Source organism: Hippocampus guttulatus, chromosome 3 (genome assembly GCF_054856545.1).
Source record: "Hippocampus guttulatus isolate MCC_2025c chromosome 3, RoL_Hgut_1.0, whole genome shotgun sequence".
NCBI classification, from domain to species: Eukaryota; Metazoa; Chordata; class Actinopteri; order Syngnathiformes; family Syngnathidae; genus Hippocampus; species Hippocampus guttulatus.
In genome coordinates, this window is record NC_141263.1 from 17834514 (window position 1) to 17852586 (window position 18073).

Sequence of the window (18073 nt, forward strand, 5' to 3'; positions counted from 1 at the left end):
TTTTGACAGCCGTTTCACGACGTGTATCTCTTATCGCCGACAGGTTAACTACACCCTGCCTCGCTGTCACTGTCATATGCTGTTAAGCATTTGTCAACAGTCGGGTCAAGCCCGGTCCCTGGAAGCTGAAGGTAAATGCAAGGGAAAGTACGACAAACGAATTCAACAAAACATTCATAAGACAGATGCGCTGAGCGCAGAAACAGGAAAGGTGACCTCGATATGATACGGTCCAAAACGATTCCTCCAGTAAGATAGGATATTCAATGGCTGCTCGTGGTCGAAAACTTTGCCAGGCAAAACCAAACAATCCCAGATTGAGATAGCCCCGACGTACTTTGCTTTTTTTTTTCTTTTCATTTTTTAATTGAAAATGTATATACGCCCCTCTTTGAAATGTGAATATGTATGATGCATGCTAAATCACCCATTCAATGACCGTCATCCATCATTTTGCTGCTGCCTAAAACAAACACAAGCAATGGTAAACGTGTGTGTTAAACCTGACAACGTGCTGGATAATTGTTACAGTGCAAAAGGCCTAAAACGGTTATTCATATTGTCCAACTTGTTTTAATGACGGTTTTCTCCGGAAAATGCACCTCAACTGTTTTCATCATTTTTCCATTGCTTTTGCCTAGTGGGCCGGGTAGAAGTTGAAAGGTCATAAATGAAAACAGGAGGCACGTGTGACTTGAGAACTCGTAAGTTGAATGAATTAATGTGGTTGACATTTGTGAACTTATTGTGATTCATAAACGATATTATGGCAGAGTAATGTTTACTCTTGTTGCTCGCAGAAGAAAAGGCTTTAGTATTAGCCGAGGTGGTCGTTAGCGAAGTGTGCTAAATGACTAGCCATCTCTTCATAGCACACACAGTGTGCGTGGAAGATTTAAACCCTCACAATCTGGACACTGAACAGTCACAACTAGTATGGCGTGCGCGTTTAACACTTATCGATTGTAATTTTGTTTGTTCAGCCAAAACCATCAACATTGTCTATTTATTGTAGTGGTTCTCAAACCTTTTGTACCATGTACCACTTTTAAAAAATATGTATATCATAATTAGCTTTCCCAGTGCGACCGTCATTGACCTACTCTTAAACGCAGTAGCGTATTATTCATTGCGTTTAAAAAGCAAAACAAGGCAGATTCTTATTAAAATGTATATTTTATCGCAACCCAATGCACCATATTATCAAACACTGTTTAATCATTGACACTGCATTTAAATATAGTAAATGGAAAAACTGCACTTAATAAATAAATTAGAATATATTATACATGTGTTCAATTTAAAACAAACATTTTTTAAAAAGATTAAAAGCATTTCTGTTTTATTTGTAAAGTGCTTTAGGCACCATCTAGTGTAGATAACGCATTATTATAAGTGCGCTCCTTTAAAAGATAAATACAATGGAACTGTAATTGAATATACTGTATTTGATCTAAATACAAGTTCATGCCACTGTGACACAATGTACAGTTTCAACATTAATTCAGTGTTACTTCACTTACAACGAGGGGACGCCCATTTACCCCCATTGGTACCCACCAGACTTTGAGAATCACAGATTTGTTGTGTTCTAGTAACTAAATACAAAATATGCAGTCTTCTCTGAATTGTTGCTGAAAAAAAAACATTCATGGTAGTTTAATGGCGTAATGCACAAAATCTACTTCAGCTATAATGCTTTTCATCCTCCTCATTAGGTCTAAGTAGCAGCAACAATGGCTGCCATCTACTCTGGCATCCATCTGAAGCTAAAGAGCCCTCATACTCCATGGGAGGACAAGTTAAAACTAGCACGTTTTGCCTGGATCTCCTCTCAGTGCTTGCTACCCAACAAGGAACAAGTAGGTGTTCTGGATCTATGCGTTTGATGGTCATCTTTCAAATGGCAAAATTCAACTCCTTTGTTAAATTGATGTTAATTGAAGTTGTATTCATTTGTGATGCACTGCTTGACTTTGTACTGTTGTAGGTCCTGTTGGATTGGTGCACATATGCTCTTACAGGCTGGTATAATAAAAAGGTTGAGTTCTCACAAATTGTGCTCGAGGGCCTGTGGAGTTGCCTTAATGATTTCCTTCATAGTCGGAAACTCCACGTCACTCTTAAGGAGGGCAAGCCGGTCAGTGTGAGGCTCAACATGGCACAGGTGTGTGATTGTTATTAAATTGATTGACGATCGGGAACACAAGATATCAACATTACCTGTAGTGGTTTTAATGGATGAACAAAGATGCATGCATCTATAGTAAATCAATAATTTATGGAATAATTAAGTGCAACTGGATAATTTCTTGTCGCATACCTGATCATCTCTCGCGGCACTCTTGCCGCGGCAGACTTACTTCTATAGTTTACTTAAAGAGTGAGAAATGACATACCGGTACTTTTTTTTTCTAGCTGCTACTCAACCTCCTTGACGAGTGTTCCGGCACCCCCACCACGGTATCAGTGGGTGTGTCCACCCTGCTGAGTGTGTGCCAGGGAATTCTCTCATCCTCTACTCTCTCATCTGTCTTCACCACCAAGTACGAGCTCATGGTCAGTCTCGTGGTTAAAGTCTGCTCCTTCGCCTGCCATCAACTGCAACAAGCTCTGCCCTCAGGATCCCATCAGCCTGAACTCATAACTGACACTGTCAGTCTTCACACAGACGATCAGGACTCTCAAACTGAAGCAATTCTTAACCAAGAGCTCGAGGAGAGCCCGAAGAAAATCACCAGTGGAGCTCATGTGTTTGAGTTGTTGCTTCAGGTTTTAACGTTGTATATATCAGTTCAGCGACGACAAGCCAATTCTAACAGAGTTTTCACCTTGGTAACAAACCAGCTCATTGAGCCGTTATTGCTCCTCAGACACATGCTGACAGCTGCTCAGTACGCTCCGTCCCACACATATCTGAGTCTCCGCCAGCATCTTTGTAGAGACGTTCGGGTCAGGATAGACTCCATCCTTCAGTTGTCACTCTTCTCTCCTGAACACCTGGCATCCTACAAAGAGGAGCTTCTACCCTCCAAAGGGGATACTGGGAAACGTGGAACCGGTGTGACAAAAGGCCCCCTACGGCCAGCCAATGCTGTACTTTGCAAATTAGGTTCATGTGAGCCACCGCTGCCTTACTCGGTGAAATCAAACAGCGTCCCGTTGCTTTTTAAATTGTTTCTTGAAAGCTACAGAAAATGTCGAGCGGAAAATGAGGAAGAGCACAGGATGCTGTGTTTCTATTACCACACAAAGTTGTTGCCTGCTTTGGATTTGTCCCCCTCTGATGGCCCCTGTTTGCCCGAAAGTTGGTGTCTAGCTCTGCTGGCTATGGAATCACTGTTGAGCCAGGCACTATCTGCAGATATTTATAATGTGGCAGGAGACAGAATAAGACATGCAGAGGTCCAGCTCACCTTCTACAAAAGCCTCGCACAAATCCTCTTCAATCAGGCCCAGCCTAGGTAAATCATTGATTTTCAACTCCCCTTTAGTGTTATGGAACTAAGATCTATATGCGTTTCAACCGGTGATGATGTGCTTTAAAACAGAATATACTGTATATTCTCTGTATTTCAGCATCCCTGCATGGTATCGCTGTTTGAAGTTGCTTCTGGGTCTCAACCACATGATTCTGGACCCATACTTTGACGAGTTGTTATCTTCAGCCTGGGTTAATGCCGACTGCATGGAAACACGAGTCCAACGGGCCCGACAGGTCTTGATGCACTCCTTTTTTATTTTTAAATTTTTTTTAATTTTACAGGAATTCAGTTCATGATAGCCACCAAGCAGGACAATACAACCCCTGATCATCCCTATGTTGCCACTGTGGGGTTATGTTGGAGCTCAGTTGTTTAGATTGTGTGACATCGCAGCAAGCTGTCAAGACAGCGTGCGACTCAACATATGATCAAACAAAGAAACCTAGTTGTCACCTCAGTAACTAGATAATTTTACAAAACATCCATCCATCCATGTCGCTCAATTATATGAGCACTAAAATAATCGTTCCCCCCCCCCCCCCCCTTAAACAACTTTAACCCAGGCGACAATAACTATTTAAAACTAATTACCATAGCTGAGTTTTGTGCTGCTGGATTATTTAAGATTGCTATGTGTATCTGCAAGTACATTTGTGAGTAAATTCAGACAATACCGTCATTAAATTAGTACATGTAAAGGAAACAGTGCATTAATCTACTACAGGTCTATTCGCTTTAAAATTATTTGGAGAAAAGTATGGTAGTATCTTATATGATTAATGTTTTTGTTGATTCTTTGTCATCCAGGCCATGTTAACGTTTGTACGTTAACAGTGAGTGATGATTTAATAACTAAAGAGGCCCAAGTTGGTGACAATTCCAGCAAAAGTGTGTATTTGTCATCACGACATCTTATGAGGGCCTGTTGACAAAATAAGAATAATTTTGATCACAAATATGGATAGCTTTTGCCAAGACTTTCAATTTGAGGTATCACTCAGTGTGTTCTGCTGCAAATAAAATCTTGCCCTTGTTCCTCCCTTGAGAAATCTTAACGCAGTGTTTCCCAACCTGTACAGAAAAACAACACACGCCGACACCCTCCGCCCAAAAATGCCATTGCCAAAATGCTGCAAATAGTTATAATGGTTACACATGATGCAAAGAGGTGCAAAATGATAAGGGAAAGTACAAATAAGAGTTGGCAAAACCTCTGGAGTAGGCTCCCAACTCACCATTGCCTCTTTGAAGCTTGAAGAATTGAAATGTTTACCCGTCTAAAGCAGCACTCTTTTCAAAAATTGATTTATTTTGTTTTGTTTTTTTTTTTCGTTCCCAACAGATGATGTTGTGCAGTCTACTCCAGACATACACCAAGCTCCGTCAGCTGCCTCGCTTCTTCTCTGAGCTCCTCTCAGTGATCTGTCAGCCATCTCTTGACAAGGGTCGACCCCCCCTGCTCTCCGCCGGCATCTCTGCCTCACTCAGGACCAGCATTCTGGATACCCCTCCCTCGCAGGGCCTTGAAATTTGCTCCTTAGTGGTGGAGAACGTGAGAAAATATGTTTTACCTGGCCTGGTCAAGAAAGATGGAGAGGCAGAGAAGATGGAGATTGATGGAGTGAGTGGTGAAGAAAAGAGGGATCGGGAGCGGGAAGATGCATCAATGAAGCTTTTCAGTCTGAGCCAGCTCCTTCACATTCTTTTGTCCAGTGTGAAGACCCTAGACAATGCTTCTCCTCTTCCCTTGGTCAGACAAGGTCAAACCCTGATGGAAGAGATGCGGAAGCTTCTCCACGACCTGCTGCACCTTTTGTCCGCAGAAAGCAAGGCTACGAAAGTAAATGTGAGTTCAGTTCCGAAAGCAACAAAGAAAAGAAAAAAGAAAGTGGACCTGGAAGAGTCTCCAAAAGCATCTAACTCTCTATGGGAGCTGAAAACCCAAGATTCAGTTCTTCTGCTCAGATACAGTTGGATAGAAGTGGACACACTCTTTCACATCTACTGCAGCAAATACACACCTCTTGACTCCAATGCTGAAGCCTTAACAAACATCGAGAATCTCCTAAATTGTGAGATAAATTCTGTTCGTCTGCATCCAGGCAGTCCCATCAGCTTTGTTCATCTGAAGCTCCTCACTTTGCAACAGATAAAGAAAGTTCTGTTGGACTCAGCCTCACTCGCAGAACCAAGTACCTCAGAGTCCCTGCACAGGGCAGTCGGATTTATTTTGGCTAGAGATGAGCTCCGGTTATGTTCAGAAGGAGATCAGATGTGGGACGGGCAGATGAGCAGTGTGGACTCCAGCTCTCACCGTGTTGCACACTGGTTTGTTGTCATATCTAACCTACCTTTGCTGGCCCCCTACCTGAACAGGGAAGACGTGAACGGCATCGCAAATGTTCTGGTTACGTCGTTGCTGAGCAAGCAGTCTAGCAGATGCAAAGATCAACTCTCTGTCTCCCTCATATCCTCACAGCTTATCCACAGCTCCGTTCTGGCCGAGTTGCCATCGGTCTTCTCCGCTACTGTTGGTTCCATCTCGCAGAGGATTTTTGGGGTTCTAACAGCCGCGCATGCCCCTCAAGTTTGTCCCACCCTCGAGAAGTATCAGGAAGCACAAAATGGTGAGATGGAGCTTTTGTCCGCCTTAGTGAAACAGACCATTGTGGAGGACATGAGAGTGTCCTCACAGTCTGGCAAAGTGTTTGTTCTTTTGAGCGACGCTCAAACCAAAGAGCTGACAGACCTGCTGTCAATCTTTTCAAGCCTTAACCCAGATGGGCTGAACTCTCAGGACTTGTCATGCATTTTCCTCCTCCTTGCCTTCATGTTCACATCCACCGCTTGTTATTCAGAAGCTTCATATTCAGCGCATTGTTGCGCAGGATTCCAAGTGAAGCTGCTCAAGATACTTGCTTGTCTTGTGGAGGGCAAAAACTTCCAAAGTGTTCTGAAGATCATTCACGGCAGCACTCTGCTGCAGGCTGTGGTGTCCCCGATCCTCTGGCACAGCAAGAAAGGACGATTCAGCTCCACCGGCAGCTCCGATTGGTTGGATTTGATGAAAGCCATGCAGGACTTCATCATATATTTGATCAACTTAATTCTGGTCAGGAACAGCAGCGTGCGCCTCAATCTGGACCAGATTGCCTCATTTCTTACCAGTGAGGACACCACATCAAATTCTGGCGGCTCTATCATGTCTGTTCATCTTCTACTGGCATCGTTGGCCGCCACCTCCAAGGCGATGACCTCTTACCTGGGAAGAAGTACATCGATGGATCAAACCTTGACCCAATCCCTTGCAAGAACCGCATCCTCAATGGGATCAGCTGTGGAATTAGTCCTGAAGGCCCAGAGTGTCGGCGAGGCTGGTATGCAGCCGACCTGCTCGCTCAGTCCTGCCTTTGTGGTCGACACCGTCACGGTCATGCTGCGGTGTGAGATGTCCTCCTTGGCGGTGGAGGGCAACGACAAGACCATCCTGAGCCAGGAGAATCTCTATCAGGGTTTCTGCCAGCAGATTCTGAAAGAGATGAACTCGGCAGCCAGACCCATGGACTTCCTAGTTTCATCTTTGCATTTCCTGTCAGCGTTCTACATGGCAGCGATGAAGACGGGAGGAGAGGAGCAGGGGGAAGAGGAAGAAAAGAAAGTAAAAGCGATGGATGAGTTGTATGCTCAGATCATTCAAAATGTACACACACTTTTGACAGGTATGTTCTTCCTTTGTGCAGCCATACAAATTAATTGATACACTATATCTGTACCAAAGTATTAAGGAGTGAAAATAAGGACTATTGAGAGAATTGCTGCTCAAACAGCTTCCACTCTTCTTGAGTGAGTGCTGATTTTGGTTGTTGCTGTGAGCGGGAATTCTTTTACCCATGCAAAGATGGGTGGCAACAAGCTACATTTACTCGATTACAATCACTTAAACATTTGGGAGGAATTTTACTTGTCAGAGTACCTTTGATCAGATAGTTTTTACTACATTTACTCTGTTGCATTGCGCTACTTTCTGGCAGCTGGTACTCGTAATTTTTTATTTATTTATTCCTGTTTGTTAGATTTTTTTTCTCCCCCTTGTCAGAGAGAGACTTGTCTCCTGGCTCCGTTTTATCATTGCTAAATGCTCTTCCATTGGATGGCAGAAGGTTCATAATTTACTTTGATATCCTCTACCGGTTACCATTCATACAACAAAATAAGTCAAGGCAATGACAAGACATTTTGTTTTATTCATTTTCTGATGAGGCATTTTTTTCTTATTTCTTTCTCTTACGTGTTGTTTCAAAGACTTTTGTGAAATTAAGTTTGTAAACTAAATGATTCTATTTTCTTGTAGCTCCATGGCTATCCCCATCTGACATGTGTGAGCTGGAGCCAGCCGTGCAGAATCTGCTGCACCACCTGCTGGAGAACAGCACCCCCTGCAAGTTCAGCATGTTGCTGACTATGATCAACAATGGGTTAGACACTTGCAAGCTGAGCGCTGGCAATTACAAGGTTTGATTTTCTTCTTGTGTTTTTGCACTGGCAGAATAACTTGACACCGGTCCCAATATCAGCAGCATGTTTATTATCGTGGCTGTAGTTAGCAGTGTTGTCAATCATCTTTGTATCATTTTTAGATCAGTTTCTAAAATATGTGCCACAGCTCTTGTTTTAGTCATCATTCAGTTGTGCAGGCATATTTTATATTGCAACAAATGAGTGTACAGTATTGGACAAAAGCCTGTCATCTCACTCTTCCCTCGATCTACTCGTCTCCAGGAAGTGCTGGCTGTTGTCATCATTGCCAAGTTGCTGTCCTGCTGTCAGTTACCTGAACCTTGCTCCAAAGCTCTCTGGTTGGTTGCACCGCAAATTCTGTCTGCTATGGTGGTAAGCAAAATGTACACATACTGTAAGAAACGTGTGAGCCCAGAACATAACGTTGTTGTTGTTGTTTTTTTTAATTTTTATTTACGGTACTTTACTGGCATGTCCAAATGTACACTCATCATTTTGTACAAATTATTTTTAATGCAGTCAGAGGGAGAACTCTGGAATGACTCACAGTAATGTGCACAATCAGACCTTTGAGGGGGGGGGCAGAAAGAGAAACACAAGAGGTCGTTAGTCGTACTGTGATTCCTCATCTCTAATCATTCACTGACAGCCTGCCAGAAGAACATGTGACAACCGTTAGGAGTGACTTGTCAGCCTAATGACAATCTCATACACTCGCGCGTGCGATGCTTGGTTCATATAATGAAGCTCCAATGTGTTTTGCATCAGACGAGCCAGAAGCACCACTTGTTTACATACAATCATGCATAAGGCCAAAAAAAAAAGTTAAGCCGTGTACCCTATCTACAAAATGTTTTCAATATGCAGCTTTTTGAACAGATTGTTCTGGGTTAATTTGGAACTATTATAAATAATCAGTGATTCAAAACACATGCATTTTACAAAGTTTTCCCTGCTGTAGTATCTTGCCAGAATACCGGTAACTCAATTATGGTATGCCCCCACCTCCACGAACAAAAAAAAATCCATGATTTTTGTTTAGCCTGTTTATTACCTATTACTGTTGACCTCCACGGCTGTGATGTCCTTGGGCTGTGGAAGAACCAATCATATTTTTGTGTACAGATGGACATAATATTAATGAATTTATATGAAAGTCCCCTTGCAATGTGCAAAGTGGCGAAGTGACCCACAAGATCCAGTACAATGAGAGGCACTGAAAAAAGCTTCTTGTGTATTATTGGCACCCACTTTGTCATGCCTTTTACCACCTGATTGGAGAGGTACTCTGTTACCGGCTGATACTGCGCATGATTTTTAATCCAGTCTGAGGGATTCCGATTGAAAAATAGTTGCAGTAGTGCTGTGCCACTAACATAGCAGAGTTATTTATGTACATTAGTTTTTGTTTGTCTACCACAAAAAAGTATTGATGCCATACTATCCATCTTTGTTATAGTTTCTTGTACGGTCATCCAGTCAGGTCACGAGCTTGGCCGTGACCTTCACCATTCCTACCGTGACGGCGATGACGACGCTCCTGCGCCAGGGCGAGGGTCTAATCCGAAACCCTCATCACGTAGTTTTGATCCTCGGAGCGCTTCAGGCCGTGCCGCTTGACCACCTGACTGCGGTTGTTTACCAGTCAGCGTTCTTGGCTATTCACGAGGCGCTTTTTGCCATCATCCAGTGTCATACTCAGGTATGCGTACTCAATGTGCGTGTGTGTAAATATACACAGTGATAATTGAATCTCAATGTTGTACCTGTCCGTCCAAACTTTTATTGTCATGATTCCCACCCAGGGGATGATTCCCATCCAGTGGAAAACATCCAGTTTCACTTATTTTGCTGAAATATTCTTATTTTTAAATTACAGATAGATCTATGGGTCTAACTATGTTCCTGGGTGGATTGCATTAAAAAAAACCTAACGAAAGTAATTATTGAAATAGTACTTAGTAGCCTGAAGTATTACTCAAACGATGGTTGGCCAAGTTTACTTCACGCCTGACTTTTAATATTCTGCATGTCCCTATATGTTGCTGGCATCGAAAGATGAACAAAGGTACACTTGTAATTCATAAATACTATTTCGAAAAAATACATTGATTCATTTCTCGTGGCACCCATGGTATTTGCTTACTCAGACGTTCAAGTTGTGCATGGAAATATCAATCTAAATTAGAATTTTGTGCGCACATTAGATCTATTCGCCGCAAATTAGTAATGTGTTCTCACGTTTTATCTGTATTGTGGCCGGCCAGTATTAGTATTGTCATGTTTGGACCTCCGTAACAAACAATGCAGCTGCATTGACTAAATGCAGGCAAAAACCTTCTAACTCACTTCAGATGTTTTTCAAATTGAAAGACTGCAGCAGAGGAGACTGCCAGAGAGGGTGGTGGTGGGGATGGGGTTTTAGTGTAGCGGTGCAGCAAAGAACGAAAAGATTTGGTGATGAGGAAGCAGGAGAAGAGACGAGGAAGATGTGACTGGACTGCACAATGCGGGTTAAGTGGAACAGGAAAGTGAGCTGAAGTGGTGAGGTGTGATAGGTCAGAGTGTTGGGCGCGGGGGAGGGGTGCGAGAGTGCTAGCATTTACTGATGGAAACCTTGTGAGTTGATGACATCATCTTACTCTCCTCATCCTCCGCCAGGCCATTGTAGCTTGAATTGAACAAATACTGATGTGACGATGAGTCACTTGGGGATTCTACAAGCATTCAGTACCTTGCTCAAGGGTACCTCCACATTTCTGGCTCTCGATAAGTCCTCAACCTACAACCATGCCGCACCAATTCCTGAGAGACTGATATACAACTGCCAAGCAGGAATGTGGATTCAATTTTTCTTGATTGTCGGCAATGTCAGTGAAGCAGCTGATATGGTATATCATAAAGCAGAGGTTACCAACCTTATCACGCTCCCTTGAAACCTTGAAATGTGGCTTTGCACACACTAAATCATTTGAAGCTGTAGAAGGCAAATATGTACTACAGCAGATCATTTTTCCACGACTAAATACAATTGCTATCAAGCTTCTTTATTCTTTCTTGTCTGACATTTTGCTTTTTGTCCCTTCCTCGTATGCATTCAGGTGATGCTGAATGCCGCGCCATCATTCTTGAATGTCTTTTACCGTCTAGTCACTTCCATCATGCAGGAAGGTCGGCAGAGAAGAGCCGCCGACACAGGTACATTTTTCCTATTTTAATTAAATGAAACTGACCTCAAAGTCAGACTTTGGTCTGAGCAAGGATTATTTTTTCATCTACTTGGAAATTGGATATATAAAAGGATTATTGTGACTTTTCCTCTGTGACATCTAACAATGGGCTTAATCTTTTCATCCAGGAGGTATGAGTATTTATTTCTTTTTTTAAAACTTCAAGTACAGGTGTAAAAAATATCCCAGCAATGTGTCTACATTTACAGGCAGCCAAGATCATGACAAGATCATCCCCAACTTTTATTGTAGCTAATCAGGAGCCTTTAAAAAGTTTTTATTATCTGATTGCGAGATATCTTAGTGGAGAGGTTTTCAAACATTCCACCCAATGAAAATGTATTTAAATAAAGAGTTAAATATAAAGTAACTGTACTTTTGTGTGTGTGTGCGCGTGCGTGTGCTTGTGCGTGTGTGTGTGTACCATTAGAGGGAACCAACATATCACGAATGGTACCCGTACCACACTTGAAAAGCACACACTGTTTTTGCAACCTTCGCTGGGTTCTGCCTCCAAGGCAAAGGCAGATAAATTGAAAAGTATTTTCCATTGCCCCTCTGTGGCAATTTTGTGAGATGTCTGTACAAGATACTTTTGTTTTCATACAACGAATGAAAAAAAAGCAACAAAAAACAGTTTAAAAAACGTCCCTCTGACTAGCATTTTTCAAGAAATAATTTCTCAGAGACTTAAAACCCATTTGACATGTGGATGAAAGGCCAATGCATGAGAATTGTTTTTAAAGAATATTGCTATAAACAGTATTCAGTGTCTCACCCTAGACTGTCAGCCCTAACCGCGGCAGAAGATGCCAACAGAAATTAAACATAAGAGTTTGTACGGTTTTAAGGGACTAAAATCATAATAAAATGCTCACAAGCAGCTCTAAACACCCCGTCAAATGTTTGGTGAACCGCGTATGTTTTATTAGTCCCGTATACTTTTTCCACAAACCCCTCATCCGCTACTTTAATTAACCCTATTTCGTTGCGACATTGATTTACGACTTTGCTTTGGAGACATTTTAGCTTGTTTTATAGCAGCTACAATCTGCTGGTGTATTTTGTAGTTGACGTATTGACTCGCTGGTTAATGAATCATGTCAATGTGTGGTTGCAGGTGGAGAAAGTGAAGTCTATCTTCAGTGCTCTCGGCTGGTAGAACGGATGTACTCGCACATTGCTGCCATCTCTGAGAACTTCACCACACTGTCTGCCTTCATGGTGGCTCAGTATGTCACAGAACTGCAAAAGGTACACGCACACACACACACACACACACACACTTGAAGGATTCCTGTGATTTATTTTTCCAATACTGACCGAGCTTTGGAAAATAGCTTTAATGGGTGACAGACGTCATACATAGTCACCAATCCAAAGCCATCTGTCATTAGTGTCAAGTGTTTTTTTATGCAGCTGTGAGTGGCACACACACACACACACACACACACACACACACACACACACACACACACACACACACACACACACACACACACACACACACACACAAAAATGAGACAGAGGTATCTCATTTGATTTAGGGATGTAGCTCTGTTGGCTTACATTAACATTCAGCGGAGCTGTGATATTTTGACGCCAAGAAGAAAAGTCGAAGTTTTTCTGTCAGCGCTGTTTAAAATGTTCTCAAATCTGTGCGAAGGGGCTCAGGATTATTCAAGCCCCATGTGCTGGAATTAAGCTTTTGGCTTGATGTTGGTTCAAGGCGCGGTGACTCACGTCTGGCTTGTGAACATGGCTCCGCTCCGCTACCAGACTGTATTTAATGCGACGCCTACTTGACTCAGCATTTCGCAATAGAATTAACACATTTTGAAGAGGAGATGGGGACAAACGGCCATATGAATGGACAGGCTGATGGAAAAGGCAGGAGGAGGGGTTTATTTAAGTCATCAAACCCTGTGATGTGTGGACTTTTTAAACGGCAAGAACTTCATGCAAGTCTAATGTAATTTAGCCTCGTCTCTGTCCTGATTCTGAGACACACATTAAACTTTCCAAGAAGCAGTCTGGTATGATTTCTCCAAAATGTGAATCATGTATTTACAAGGACAACATTATTTTATGGTTTGAATTTAAATAGGGCTTAATACAAATTTGCAAATTGGAGTAGTAGTCAAAAAACTAAAATATATCTCGACACAGAGCGCACAGTGAACAAAAGCACGGAAACCGAGCAGCAAACCAGAGTTCTTCAAACCTTTTCCATCAAGTACCACTTAATCAAATACTATACTTCACTCTGCAAGTACCACCATCATAAGTGTTCACCACCAGAGTTTGTCAAAAATGAGGCGGAAGTATGGTCGAAAAGAACCTACTGAAATAACAATTCAATTCAAATGTATTGCACATACAAGGTAAAAGTTGTACCTACATATTTGTGCTAAAAGATAAAATGCAAACGCCTTGTCCCTAAAAGTTCAATACAACTGAATGGTACTTAACAAATGTACAGTATTGTATTGAAAAAAACAACAACTTTATTTTACTATGCACAGCTTGAACTTTTAATATAGTGGTTCTTTTGCATACCATTCGAAATAGCCCACTTACCACACTTTGAAAGCCAGTGAACTAAACATTTGCTTTTTCAGGTCTCCGGTAGCTGGAAAGTATTTACGGCAATTCACTTTTTCCAAATGTTGTTGTCACAGCATTATTTCAAGATGCATTAGATATTTTTTTTCCCTAAAATGTCTCCTTCACAGCACCCTATAATGAGAGTGGGGGGTGGGAGGGGGGACTTTTCCATCGACCTCTTGTCTCTGAGGTCTATCTGTAGGCAATTCCTTTGAATTCATGCATGGTTCATGCGCTGACAAGCACTTTCAACTTTGGGACCTTACAAAGATTGGAACTTGATTGCCGAAAGATTTTTTGGGGAGTCAACTTCATTAATCGAATACATAATTGATATTTTATCATCACAGTTACAGCAGACCGAGCCTTTGGATAAACTTGCTTCTGGCTCCTCTCGACATAGAGGAGAAGCTGCTCGACTCTGAGCCCCTCCCGGATGACCGAGCTTCTCACCTTATCTCGAAGGGAGAGCCCAGACACCCTGTGTGGAAACTCATTTCGGCCGCTTGTATCCGGAATCTCGTTCTTTCGGACACGACCCATAGCTCCTGACCATAGGTGAGGGTTGGAACGACCGGTAAATTGAGAGCTTTGCCTTTTGGCTCAGCTCCTTCTTCACCACGACAGACCGATACAACGTCCGCTTTTCAGTAATAATAAAAACCTTGAATTTTTGACGATTTAATAAATAAAAACAATGGGCATAATCCCTGGATTCATTTTTCTGTTGCCAGAAGACTGCTACAAGCATTTGCCTGTCCGCTGCAACAAATGTCTGTCTGTTTTTGGTTAACCATTTTTGTGGTCGACACAAAAACTCCTCAAAAAAATCTTTCAGCAATCAAGTTCCAATCTTTGTAAGGTCCCAAGTTCGTGTATTTTATTTTTTCCCCCCTGCCGTTGCAGTCTGTCTGCACCTTTATAATGTAATGGCTCCTCAGGAAGAACAATCAACTGCTTTTGAAACACGTTCAATTGCAACTTTCCAAAACTCATTCACTGTCAGCCCTAACATGCACCTTTGATAGACTGTATATTGCTGTCAGTGGCAGTCAATGAGTAACATTGACATCAGTGTACAGCTCTTTGAAAGCTCTTGATGTTCTGCTCACGGCATCTGTCATCATCATTCCCTTCTCGACTGCTCGATGTTTTTTTTTTTCTATTTGACAAATAGTAGATGTATTACGCCCGTTCATTTCTCTTTTCAAACCCTGGCTTTGGATCGAGGTTTTCTGTTGTGAAATTTATGAACTGGATGTGCTTTACAAATGATAGCCATTGTGGCGGCGTGCAGTGGTTGCGCTTTGCGTCCTTTAAGTATGTACACCTTCACACAACTTGTGTGCGCCAGTTTATAGCATCATATCATGAAATATTCATTTTCTGATCATTTTAGTGTTTACAAATATCATAGGAGCACTGCATACAACTTTGAAGAATAATTTTAGCGCCAATACTAATGCCACCACAAAGAGAGAGCTTATCCTGGCCGGTCAAGCAAAATAATAGAGCACTAAAGTAGACAATCTGGGGTTGCCATGACAACAAAGACTGTCTTCTCAATGCTACAAACCAGTGGACCGTCAAAATTATTTTTAAGATAGATTTTGAAGGTTAATGTTGATTTACTTAGAGGAGGCTCACCTTATTTGAAGCCCTTTGTTCTTTTTCTTCAACAACACCTCTTATTCTTGTCTCTTCAGGTGACTCTGCGGCCAGACATCAAGCTGCACCTGACAGAAGGAATCTACCACATACTGGACTTATGTCTGGAGCACGATATCAAGTTCCTAACAACGGGCTTGCAGACCGGAGTCCGTGAGGTGTTTAACGAGCTCTACAGTAGCTACACCCACTACCACAAACCCCAAAGACAAGGAGAAGACAAATACACTGTTTGAAAAGACACAATAGGCTCCAATTTGGGTCCGGGTCACCCCCAAATTGTGATGTCCTTCAAATGAATTATCACACAACCATATAACATATTGTCTGACAGGCAATGGCATCCAACAGTGTGGTTGTGTCTTGTTCACCTTTTTTACATATTGAAACTGATCATGTATCAAGACAGAGGAGCATTATCATTGTCCCTTTATCTAACGTACTTTTTCGAGTGTTTAGTAAGATGTCAAGTCAACTTTATTGTCAAAAGTGCTACACGTACAACATACAGCACAGATGAAATGACATTCCTCAGGAGAGAGAGGAGCCGCTGCGGGTGCCCGCGCCACCATCAAATGTACTGTAAATAGTCATTTTTTAAGCCTTTTCAATTACATTAGTTCTTGAACAAGTATTGTAACTACTATTTCAAGTAGGAGCAGGGGGGAAAAAAGAATGACTTTGCTCATTTGCTAATGGAGTTGTAGCACTGTTGAAATAAATCAATGGGATAACTACAATCTCAGTCAACCTGATGGATCGTGTCAGGACCATACTGCTCTAATTTTTTTCCCGGCCTAACAGCTCATTCAAGGATGCATTGATTAAAGCTGAAGCCGAGGTATTTTGTGCTGGAGTAGCACAGTAACTGTTGGCGCAGACTCCCATGCTGCCAAGCTCATCAATTTTGGGGATTGCCTGCACCGCTGTGAAAATAAAACGATTGCAGATGCAGCATTTCTGTGAATAGCTCATATTTATTTGACATGAATGCGTAATTTGCCAAAGGATTTCATAGAGATTATCTGTAGGACTAAAATGAACAATTGAACATTGATTTGTGTAAATGAGATTAATTTGTGCCTTTGTACTGAGAAGAAACCGGGCGTCACGAATGCCGGTCCTCAGGGGTCCCTTTCCTGGACCTTTTACATGTCTCCCTCCTCTAACACACATGAGTCAAATGATCAGCTCACTGGCAAACTTTGCTGAAGCCTGATATCGATCCTGATCATTTGAATCTGATGTGTTGGGGGAGGGAAACATCTGAAGCGTGCAGGATAGGGGCCTTCGAGGACTGCAGTTGGTGACCCCCCGCTATAAAGTGATTTGGCTCTGACTGCAGTTGGTATTTTGGAAATGTAAACAACAGTAGTGATAAACCTGCAGAGCTGCTTATCTGTGAGCTCGCCTAAAAACAAGACTGCGACATCACCAAGCTATGACAAGAAGCATTGTGGCAACTTTGAGCTTATTTTTCTTCAGCTTGAACTGGGACTTTAGTCAAGGTGGCGAGACATATGAGCACTTGCAAATAATCAATTTTGGTCCAAAAACATTCCCGTTTGTTTGAAAGCTGAAGCTGAGGAGAAAGTTCACATTTCAACAAAAGAATGGCTTGATCAGAAGAAGTTGAAAATATTGGAATGGCCCAGCCAGAGCCCAGACCTAAATCCAACTGAAAATTGGGGGGTGAGAGTGGGTAAATGTCAAGATGTGCTGTGCTGATAAACTCTCACCAAAAATGACCCATTTCATCAACAACAACAACAACAAAAACAACAACAGAATTGAACTTCAAATACACTGTATTAAGTCGATATTATGCTGTGAGAAATGGTTAGACTCCCACACTGGAAATTGGGCCATTGCAATTAAAAATATGACTGCCAGTGATTATTGACATGAAACGCTTTGCTTGGGCAACAGCTCCTGTTTATTTTTTGTTTGTGACACCACAAGTATGATTTTGGGACATTTTTAATGTAAACGATAAAAAGGAGTGCATAATCTCGGTCCTCCTCTTTGGTTTGTATTCTTTAGTTGCTTCTGAAAAAGTTACACACATTTTCCAGGTTACATTATTAAACCAATTATCTCCAGTCTACTGAATGTAGAAAATAAATGAAACACTGACCTTGCACCTTGAGATATGGCTCTCACATTAGCTGGATACAGTGTAATAACTTGTCAAGCCGTGGAACACTGGAAGCGCACAGGGCATAATATAAAATAGCCTTTATTAGTCTCACAATGGGGAAATTTGCAAAAAAAAAAAAGCACGCCACCATTTGGTGAGCTTCCTGGGAGAGATGGACTTGATTTTGGGCGAAATTTCAGGCTCACGAAACCGTTTAACAGATGAACTTCAATTGACATTGTCTCAAGTCGGATGCGTGTCGAATTGTTCAGTGTTTCAGTACCTTTTGTATTTTGTAATGGCAAAATTCTCAACTGTTTGCTGCGTTAACATTTTCGAGAAGTCCGCTTCTGTGCCTTTCTGAGACTCTTCTAGTCTTTCTGTATCCCTGTTGGAACTTGCTGTTGACACCGCGACACTATACG

At 42.0% G+C, this 18073-nt stretch overlaps 1 protein-coding gene across 2 annotated transcripts; it reads left to right on the plus strand.

Moving 5' to 3' along the window:
* Nucleotides 1–43: 43 nt before the first annotated feature.
* urb2 (URB2 ribosome biogenesis homolog) lies at nucleotides 44–17526 on the plus strand. 2 transcript variants are annotated; one of them, XM_086107180.1, is made up of 13 exons: nucleotides 44–131; nucleotides 642–704; nucleotides 1719–1862; nucleotides 1991–2167; nucleotides 2419–3464; nucleotides 3580–3718; nucleotides 4828–7204; nucleotides 7837–7997; nucleotides 8265–8375; nucleotides 9463–9705; nucleotides 11105–11201; nucleotides 12354–12487; nucleotides 15547–17526. In XM_086107180.1, the coding sequence occupies exons 3-13, from the start codon at nucleotides 1737–1739 to the stop codon at nucleotides 15742–15744; spliced, it is 4809 nt and encodes a 1602-aa protein (XP_085963306.1). In that variant the 5' UTR covers nucleotides 44–131; nucleotides 642–704; nucleotides 1719–1736; the 3' UTR covers nucleotides 15745–17526. The 2 variants fall into 2 exon arrangements, with proteins under 2 accessions (XP_085963306.1, XP_085963307.1); XM_086107181.1 differs by lacking the exon at nucleotides 642–704 and having other exon boundaries at nucleotides 60–131.
* Nucleotides 17527–18073: the final 547 nt, after the last annotated feature.

What these genes read in the sequence shown, in the direction of transcription:
- urb2 (XM_086107180.1), top strand. Translation starts at nt 1,737, where the DNA reads ATGGCTGCCATCTACTCTGGCATCCATCTGAAGCTAAAGAGCCCTCAT. An exon ending in TGAGGCTCAACATGGCACAG is followed by an intron (nt 2,168 to 2,418) that starts GTGTGTGATTGT and finishes TTTTTTTTCTAG; the next exon opens with CTGCTACTCAACCTCCTTGA. An exon ending in TTCAATCAGGCCCAGCCTAG is followed by an intron (nt 3,465 to 3,579) that starts GTAAATCATTGA and finishes TCTGTATTTCAG; the next exon opens with CATCCCTGCATGGTATCGCT.